General features: G+C 40.1%; 1 protein-coding gene across 1 annotated transcript; it reads left to right on the top strand.

The window, feature by feature from the left end:
• Nucleotides 1-223: 223 nt before the first annotated feature.
• LOC125906058 (retinol dehydrogenase 13-like) lies at nt 224-4406 on the top strand. The gene is made up of 7 exons (XM_049604463.1): nt 224-477; nt 953-1093; nt 1264-1455; nt 1768-1929; nt 2117-2233; nt 2459-2663; nt 2890-4406. The coding sequence occupies exons 1-7, from the start codon at nt 402-404 to the stop codon at nt 2984-2986; spliced, it is 990 nt and encodes a 329-aa protein (XP_049460420.1). The 5' UTR covers nt 224-401; the 3' UTR covers nt 2987-4406.
• The last annotated feature ends 5649 nt before the right edge of the window (nt 4407-10055 follow it).

The following is a 10055-nucleotide window of genomic DNA, read 5'->3' on the forward strand; positions in this document are numbered from 1 at the left end:
AGATAAGCTGCTCTGCTTGGGCCTGTAACATATTATTTAACCTGGGTGAGACTCTGACATTTACAGGTTATTATCACATCACCAAAGTTAATCTACTTCGTAAACAGAAGCCAAAACAGCAAGTTGCCGTACAACAGTTGCCATGACAACGGATGATACCCATTTAAAAACAAGAGTCTTATTTTGAAAATCCCAGTATTGAATACCACGCCCCCACTTCCGCACATGGGTTACTCTGGAAAACTATGAGAGGAACTCCTTACTGTACACTACAAGTTTGATAGCTTTGACGCTTCATTCAGTGAATCAGAGTTATTCTAAACGTTTAGTGTTTTACTTTAGTTTTGTGACAATCTTTGTACTGAGGCTTGTTGGTGTTTATATAACTAACAGGCTCAAATATGCAGAACTACGCAGAGACAGTCAGAGAGTTTGTGGAGAGGCACGCCTTGGGTTTAACTGCTGCTGTTGTTGCAGGTAAATTAATTATTTTGTTATAAGATATTGTATATGCTTTGTTTTGTACATCTCTCTGTTTTCTTAAATGTCAGTGCAAGGGAGCACTGACCCATCACTCAAGCTGACATCTATATCAGATTTACAATGACACAGGCATCAATATAGGCTGGTGCTCAGTTTGTAGATATCTAGCAATGTCAATGGAATATCTACTCTAATCAGCATGATGAGGTATTTCCCAAATATAAAGGTAATTTTAGTGTTGTCATTGATGTATAAATAAGTCTGTCACTTTGGATCTCATGCCATGTCTTAAATCCCAAGACAGGGGTTCCATTTAACTTCTTATCCTGTAAGGGAATTTGTTTTACTGAGCATTTGTCTTGTCACATTAAGAAGGACCAAGAAATAGCAGCATAAAAAGTGGACATAAAAAAGGCATGTTACACTGCATTGGATGTCGATGTTTTATCAACATTTCTTCTTCCATCAGGGGCTGGCGTGCTGGCCTTGCGCAGGTGGATGGCTGGGAGAGTGTGTCGGAGCAAGGTCAGGCTGGATGGGAAAACAGTCCTCATCACAGGAGCCAACACTGGCATTGGAAAGGAGACGGCCCTGGATATGGCCAAGCGTGGTTAGTTCTTCTTTTTTGTCCTTTTTGTGCAGCACTTTGTTATTTTTATAGAGTAGCGTTGGATTTACCTAAACTGACTGCTACTTTGAGTACTAATTCAGTACTGCTTCTACGAATACTGTTAAATCTAAAATACACTGATTGACACTGTTTCTGTTTCTGTTGTGAAGGAGCCAGAGTGATCCTCGCCTGCAGAGACATGACCAGAGCCCGCATCGCAGCTGACGATATCCGGCAGCAGAGCGGAAATGGCAACGTGGTGGTAAAGAAACTGGACCTGGCCTCACTGCAGTCTGTCAGGGACCTGGCCAAAGATGTGCAGGAGAATGAGCAACGTTTGGACATCCTCATCAACAATGCAGGTAGTTTGCAGTGGCTCTCCTGTGTCCAGTAAGCAGCAGTGAACATTTGTTACTGCAGAAACATTAATAAAATTATAAGCATCATATAGGAGGATGGAACACTTTTAAATATCACATCACAGCTAAACAATTTATAGGATCAAACTTATGTTTCATATGGATAGCTGATTTCTGTGGCTGAAATGGAATTAGCTGTATTAGGAAGGCTTATTCTCTCACAATAAAAGGTGACTTCAGTTTGGAATCAACTGATGTTAGACCAAAAGGTTATTTATTAGTTTGTTTCATATCAGTGTATTTGTTGATTTTTAGGTATCATGATGTGTCCTAAGTGGAAGACTAAAGATGGCTTTGAAATGCAGTTTGGTGTCAACCACCTGGGTCATTTTCTCCTCACCAACTGTCTCCTTGATCTGCTCAAGAAGTCAACTCCAAGTCGCGTCGTCATTGTCTCCAGCCTGGCACACGAGAAAGGTAGAGGGGATGTTTTGCCATTGTAGTCCATCAGATCTATTTCATGGTTATAAATGTATCTCTGACATTTCCTGTCACAAAATGATATTAAACTGTGGTTTGTTATAAAGGATAAAACTTACACGACTGTTTCCGGAGTTCAAAATACAATTTCTGCTTAAAGACTACACTGCATTGTGTCTTGCAGGCCGTATACACTTTGATGACATCAACCTTGATAAAGACTACAAACGCCAGGACAGCTACCGCCAAAGCAAGCTGGCTAATGTGCTCTTCTGCAGAGAGCTGGCTAAGAGACTACAAGGTAGAGTCCAACACACACTGTGTCCCATAATACTAAGTAAACTGATTCACAATTATTATTAAAATTGATGGAGAATAATCACTTCACATTGTCGTAATTTTTGATTTCTTAAAACAACATAAAGTCTAATGTATGAATCTGTGTTACATTTTTCAGTTCTTTTGTTTTTGCCTTGTTGTTCTTGTGTTGAAACTAATGTTTGACATGGTGGATCCTTCTCATCAGGCACTGGTGTGACTGTGTACAGTCTTCACCCCGGGGTCATTAACACCGAGTTAGGCCGCCACTTGTTCCCTACTTTAGCTCTGTGGCAGAAGATCGTAGCAGCGCCATTTATGATGATGATCAAAACTCCCAGGGAAGGAGCTCAGACCACCATCTACTGTGCTGTGGACGAGAAAGAGGCAAACGCCAGCGGCCTCTACTACAGGTACGTACACCTGCAATAAAACTCACAGGGCTGTGAAGATAAACTTTGTTGACCGGGTCAAGTTTACATTTGATTTCCGTTCTTCTTTGCGTGACTTCTCACTGTCATTTGTACAATAGCAGCAAATAACAATGAAATAATGATTGACTGCACAGCACAAGCTTCTGTTGATCCCTTTAAAACTGTGCTGATCCTCTCCCACCATTTTCTTTCTTCCATCGTACAGTGACTGTGCACCCAAAACGCCGGCCCCGCAGGCCCTGGATGATGTTGCAGCCAAAAAGCTGTGGGACCTCAGTGCCTCCATGGTTGGTCTGGCTTAAACACAACATCCTGCCTTGCTTTTATCACCTACTTCTCCTGCTGGAGTCAGCTGCTCTGTTTATACAGGTGGATCAAAGGAGCTTTATTATTACCTAATGGGTAAGGGCGATGCATTAATAATGATGATTTGTACCTGTCTTTTAGACAGATCAGAGGGTCAGATAATTTTAGACCTAAAATATTTGCTAATGAGAACAAAATTTTGCACTATATAACCTCAGACTCCAGTCAGTTGATTGGATATTATAACTAGGTGTATGGCTTTATCTTTATATCATGAAGATTGTGCACTATGAATTATGCTTTATTGTATATCCGTGGTATGCTGCTATATCCTTATAGAAATGAGGCAACACTTGCTTTATAATCTACGATATTGGCTGATTGTTCGCATTTTTTAAAGTTTCTTTATTGTTTTGTTTAAGGACATGTAACGTGTACATTGCAAAGGCAGCAGTCTGTATCCAACATAGATGCAAGATAAAGTAATGTCCAGTTAAGACGGATGACAAAGAGAAAAATAAAGTAACAATACAAAGAAAGGGAAAAAGTACACATTGAAACAGCAGTAGTTATAATAAGTATTTGGGAGAACAAAATAAACACCCTGGCAACACAGATGTGACAGAAATGATGATGTGGTGCACCATAGATAGGGCCTAGTCACCTAACGTCAAGCACATAAGACATGAGTCAGTTCACTTTCTTTTTTACCTTTGATGTTTTTTTTTTACTTGGAAAATACTAAAAAGCATATGGGCCAAACAGGTTCATCAACATTTTTTTCATCATATGATTTGTGCTGAATTTGTACTTACAAGACTTCAAACTGCTGCTTTTATTGCTACCTAACAATTGCCAGCATACAGTAAAGTGACTGTACAGTTTGTATAACTGAGTCTGTATCAACCTCTTCGCAGAAGAGTCATAAAAACATTTAAAGCAATACTACATTTTCTTAAGAGCTACAAGGAAAGGAAGATGACAGCCTATTTGCATACAGACTGAAGAAGTAGACTGTGTTGAAGTCGTGTTGAAGTGTTGCTGGGAAGTGACCTTATGTGTCGGCACTGAGGGGGAGGGATTGTTGCACTCCAGAGGAGAGAGGATCCTCAACCAGGTGTAGAGAGGGAGTGGACGCCTCAGGGGCAGAGAGCAATTAGGACGCAGCCAGTTGATCCAAAGGACTCGTCAGCTTACTGAATGTCCTCCTGAGTAGGTGTGTGTGAGAGTGTGTGTGTGTTTCCTCACACAGTGGGTGCTGTTTGTTGTATTATGATTTGTTACTTTCATTTTTTTTGAGGTGAGAATTGAGCTGTGTGTTTTAGTTAACCAAAGTTGCATAAAATGAACAAAGTGTACAGCAGGTAAACACAAGCAGTGTAACATTAACGGCAATAAATGTCTGATTACAAGTGATTTTGTCTCTGGAAGTTATTTAAAAACAGGTGCGATAAGTAAAACTAGATATTTATAGGAGATACATCATGACTTGCAGAAACAAAGCACATTCAAATGTGATGATGTGTTGAAAAGGGTGACTCCAGTCCCATAATATGTTTGAGAGCATACAGGGATGCCAGTCTTAGCTCTTTGCTGGAAGCCTGGCTATTTTAAAGACAGTGTTTCCACAGTCATAAAAAACAGGAAATGTCATGGAATTTCACAATCACATTTTCCAGGCCTGGAAAAGTCATGGAATTAATAAAAAACATTTAAAGTTTTTGAGAAGTCATGGAATTTTGTTGTGTGTAATGAAATTGTTACAGTAATCTTCCACCTAATGTAACATAACAGCAAATTTTAATTTCTGAAGCTGTCGACATAAGTAGCTTTAATATACCTTGTTGTGTGACAACATTTTGTCTACCAATAAGTACGTTTCTTAATTTTCCTCTCCGTGTTCCATCTCTCCATCCATGTATAGTAGCTAGCTGAAATTATATTTAAGTAATGTTTGATAACGCCAGTCAAGCAGGGCAAGGAAAAAAAACATTAGTCTTATGATGGATCCTTAAAAAGAGTTTACCCAGAGCTCTTATGAATGAAGCCAGATGAAAATATATATGCTATAAAAGGGAATTAGTGGAAATAGCTCAGGCTTTTGACAAAACACAGCATCCCTCAGCTCTCATATGTATCACATTTAAAATGTCATAAGGTTTCCCCTTCAAATCAACAACTTTGTTATTTCATGTTTCATGTCAGGATTTCAACCTCACGTTTGATGTTGATCCACTTTGTTGTACCAACATGCTTATTCTTGTACAGTATGCAAACTATGAGGTATATTCTTTTGTTTGAAACTTTCCACCTAATCCACTGTAATTAAAAAGAAGAAATGCCAAGCTTGCGTGTTTAAGCTGTGAAAATCAGTGTCAGTTTGTTGGCATGCATCAGACATCATGCACCTAATGTTTGTATTCCCGTTTACCAGTTGCATCACCCTCAGCGTTTAGTTAAGTTTTAATGGATTATGCCAGTCATGCTGTGTCATGTCAGCCAGGGTGTCCGAGTTCACTTTCAGCCCGCTGGTTTCTAAATTTAATGTCATCACTAAAGTGATCTACGTGCTCCCCCTGATGTATAACCTGTGTTTCTGCACAGTAACTGTATTTCATTTTTATGGATCATACTGGTATTACAGAACACCGGTCACTGCCTTTTTTTTCTTCTTTTTTTTTCTTTTTTTAAAGAAATACATTATCTTGCCTGAAGCGATTCTTCCAAAAGATTGTTGCTTTCTGTCATATTTCTGGGAAATATAATTTAAAACCAGGTGTGCTCAGAGCAGCCTGAAGGGAATCTATGTCTCAGTTAATATTCTGCTGTCACTCATTTTATATGATGGCAGCGCAAAGACAGGACTTTTGTAGTCCTTGGATATAAAGTACAACTCAGTGTATCCTGCATTAAACCATCTAAAACATCATTTTATTAAATACAATTGGATGACAATGCAACCTAATGTTAGTGTCTACATATGAACTTTCATAAATCCCGTACTGAAGTTATTGTTCACCACCCACAAAGTTCACATTTTCACATAAAGCTCTTTTTGTCACAACTCTTATATCTTTAAAAAGCAGTAATTGATCGTTTCTCCAAAAACAACTGAAGTACAAACACTAATACAAGCCTTCAACATGAACACTAGTTATGAATCGACTGACTGAATCACCCCGAGGCTCTCTGACTCAGGTGCTGTCTCTGCAGTATCTGTAGGTAATGTCATGCACATGCCCTTATCAGTTCTCCGTCCAACGGATACAGAATCTATAGCTGGGCTGGAAAAGTGATAAGGAGATGTGAGCGACCACAGTACCTGTAACTTGTAGCTGTGAAATCACACTGAGGGAGGGCCTATAGTAAAGGGACAAAAGTGAGTCCTGAGAGGTTCAAACAGCCTCCATCCATGGACAGGCTGACGCTGCCATCCCTTCCATCGAAGTCCTGGTCCCAAGAGAGGAGTTCTCCAGGTTAGCGCGGATGAGCTCTGTTGTTGCACTCCCATCATTCAGCCTCAGAAGAGGGAAAACCTGTCATGGAAAAAAAAGTCCCTCTCTGTCTTTTTCTATCGTCTCTGCCAGCTGAAAGCCGCTCAGGTCCTCACGCAGCGAGGAACTAGTTAAGCTTTAACCAGTCAGAGTGGGTCCCTGCAGCAGTGGCCCCTCACTGTTTCACTGCTGACAAACTTTTGAGACACACCCCATTGATGAGTTTTATTTCACTGCAGCCCCGCCTGGCTCGGAGGGATTTCTCTGCTGCCATTGGTTCACGTTCAGAACTTACCATACCTGCCCCCTGGCTCTCGTGGACTGGAGCCAAATAGTTCTTCCAGTTGTCAATCACAGGGAGATCAGCCAGTGGGATGAGAGAGGCCAGGCTTGGCGGGTGTGTTCCCCACAGGTGTGGCTGAGAAGCACATTCCAATATGTACATACCTGTCAGCTCCTCTGGTATTCAGCTGCTCCTGGAAAGACCTCTGTTGACCACTCACTCTCCCCTTTCCTCCTGATGGGGCCCACGCACAGGGAGAAGGAAATAGCTCCTGTTTCAGTTGCACAAATAAGCAATTTTCTACCCATGCTGTGCGTATCTTTAATTCTTTCTCAAAGCATGCCACTTCCTTTAAAGTTATGATGTCCCATTCAGGAGCAAAACCTTGGTCTTACTACAACATGCATGTATGTCACCAATGATACAGCCATAGTGAAGGACACTAAAGGCTCCATATGTGCCTCGAAGGCTGCTTGGAGTGTAAACACACGGGAGTCACTCAGTAACGTGTGAGAACAACATAAAGGCAGCACCATGTTTTACATATCTCAGAGTATTCCAGGAACCACAGACTGCCATAGTTGTATCTCATTATACACCCTGATATGTGGAGTCAGTTAGCAGGTGCAGGCAGTGGCATGCGGCCCCCCCAGCAGAGAATGTCAGATCATCCGTGCCGTGTTTTCTCCCTCTGGAGATCATAAAGCCATAATGAGAATGTGTGTGAAGTGGAGAGTTGTGTTGTGTGCTCCCTCTGGTATGCAGGCTTTCTCGACTCCAGCCATTTTCTTTATGTCTTCATCTCTCCCTCTCTTTCACCTCCCTCATCTTTGCAGTGGATCCCTCTATCATTCCCTCTCTCAATTTCTTCCTCTCAGAGTACAGACGCGAACAGTGTGTGCCTCAGGCAGGTGCGGGAATACAGGTTTGCAGCATTCATGGACCTGAAGCAGAGGAGAGCAGCCCATGCCGTGATTACTTTCGGACAAGTCTGTGCATGTGTGGGGCTGAATCAGAGCAGCCACAGTGACTAAGCTCCTCTGTGTCGCCAGTCACTTACCTGAAGTATCACATCCGATCCTACTTGTTTTATTTCAAAGCATTCCTCAGCTCAGAGACAGGCCTGTAACCCTGTTTGTGTCCTCACAATAAGAACCACTGGTATGTGATAAAGTGCTTATTAATATGAAATATTCATTCTGATAATTGTTGTGCAGTCCAGTTGATTCAGCAGTTTAGTAACAAAGCATCCTAAATGCTAAATACTCACGTGCAGATTAAAAACAGTATTGTGTGTGTCCCTGATTTAAAAAAAAAAAAACAACAACAACAAATGCTGACATGTCCCAGGCTGGCTTTCATTATTTTCGGTGTTACGCCCATGTGATGCTATGAGCCAGAGCATGGTTTTGCTGTTGGTACACAGAATTTGTTCGCAGTGTGGAGTCAGGGAAAGTTGACCAAATGTGATAAATAAAAGAGATAACTACAGCAGAGGTGCACCGTAATGAAATGAAACTCCTGTGTAATCTCAGTGAGAGATTTTGGTACTCTTCTAGCTTGTTTTTATTTCCTGTTCCCTGGCTCTTTAATGACAGTTTTAATTGTATTTAAATGCCCCTTTGTAATGTGTTTCTTTTGCACTTTGTATGTAAAGTCCTTTGATTTGCTCCGTTGCTGTGCTATACGCATAAACCTGCCTTGCCTTGCCTTGCCGGGTACTGACTAAATCTATCACACTTTGAAATGTGCTTAAATTCAACAGTAAATACAAAGTAGTTATAATCATTATCAAATGTGAAGTAGGCAAAATTTCAGCTGGTGATGTACAAACACAAACACCTGTGTGGTATGATATAAAGCAATCCACTTCAGTATCTGTGCAGTAAATGTTACATAAGCTTGAAATGTACATTTGCAGTTGAGTCTGTGTCACAGACCTGTTGATTCAGCTCTACTGTCATTTTTAAGTGTGTAGTTCAGGCTGCTACTGCATTATATTGTAAGGTGTTTTATTTTGTCAGTGAGATGCTTGGATCTCTTTAAAATCTCAAAAGACATACTTAACTTTTTTCTTTTTTTCTTTTTTTTGTTATCAACGTGACGCATCATTACCTTCACTACTTTTTGAAAAATTGAGAAGTTTTGAGAATCACTAGTGAGTATTATTTTGCAGTTGATGAAGTCTACTACAGGGAATGACGCATTAGGTCTGTTTGGATTCTTACAGACTATAATGGATTGGATATACAGTATATGGAATGGATATAATGGATATGCTCTGTATCTGCTCTTGTATTGTGATTTATGTTCTCTGTGTTGATAGTACTTAAGTTCTTTCACAGCTCTTCTCCCCAAATCTCAAATTCCAATAGTCTATTAGGATCTCTGTCATTGGAGATTTATAGCAGTTTGTTAATATCAGTCTAAGAGGGAGTAGACCTCTGAGGTCTAATTGACCCAAAACACAAGTTATGTCATTATGTAGGATAACATACTGTACATTTCTTTTATATTCATGTTTATTTCAGTTGACAGTGCACATTAATTAACATGATCACTTAAGTCACGTAAATGTGCCAGATTTAGCTGCAGTCCCTGGCAGGTTGATGGTGTATGTGTGTGTTAGAAAAAGACATTAAAATGACATACAAAAGCACAGAAGCACAGATAAAAGGGTACTGATGGCATGTTCATAGAATGGCACATGAGCACAGAGTAAGCATATAACCATAGACAAAAGTACATAGTATGGCATAGGCTATAAGCAAAAACAACAAGATGTAAACGCTATTAATAAAACAATGACATAACTATATAATCAAAGAAGTACCATACAAAAGTACAACATAAAACACAACAAGACCAAAGCACATAGCCACAATCAAACACACAAAAGCATAAAAAGCAAAACAGAAAATATATTTGTCCATACATAACCTCTATAACTTTAAAAAACACTAGAAACTTTTCTACAAATTGCGGGCTGATAAGGTCAGAAAACAATAAAATGATGTATTTTTAAGGGAAACTATTGACTTTTCAGTGACTTTATTTCCACATATACAGCAGCAAGGTCTGTGGGAACCCAAACAATGATGAAGTTAGTGTAAACAGAACACAACATAAGGGTGTGATTGACCTCAGTAGGAGTTAACAGTAGGACATGACAGGGGCGGGTGTCACTACTGATTATAAGAAAAAACTTAATGATGATTGTTCAGGCTATCTGTACCTGTGTGAACGAATCTATGTTATCGATACCTCTATGACACATTTGCTCTGTCC

This window comes from Epinephelus fuscoguttatus, linkage group LG2 (genome assembly GCF_011397635.1).
Source record: "Epinephelus fuscoguttatus linkage group LG2, E.fuscoguttatus.final_Chr_v1".
NCBI classification, from domain to species: Eukaryota; Metazoa; Chordata; class Actinopteri; order Perciformes; family Serranidae; genus Epinephelus; species Epinephelus fuscoguttatus.

What these genes read in the sequence shown, in the direction of transcription:
- LOC125906058 (XM_049604463.1), top strand. Translation starts at nt 402, where the DNA reads ATGCAGAACTACGCAGAGACAGTCAGAGAGTTTGTGGAGAGGCACGCC. An exon ending in CAGCCTGGCACACGAGAAAG is followed by an intron (nt 1,930 to 2,116) that starts GTAGAGGGGATG and finishes TGTGTCTTGCAG; the next exon opens with GCCGTATACACTTTGATGAC. An exon ending in GCTGGCTAAGAGACTACAAG is followed by an intron (nt 2,234 to 2,458) that starts GTAGAGTCCAAC and finishes CCTTCTCATCAG; the next exon opens with GCACTGGTGTGACTGTGTAC.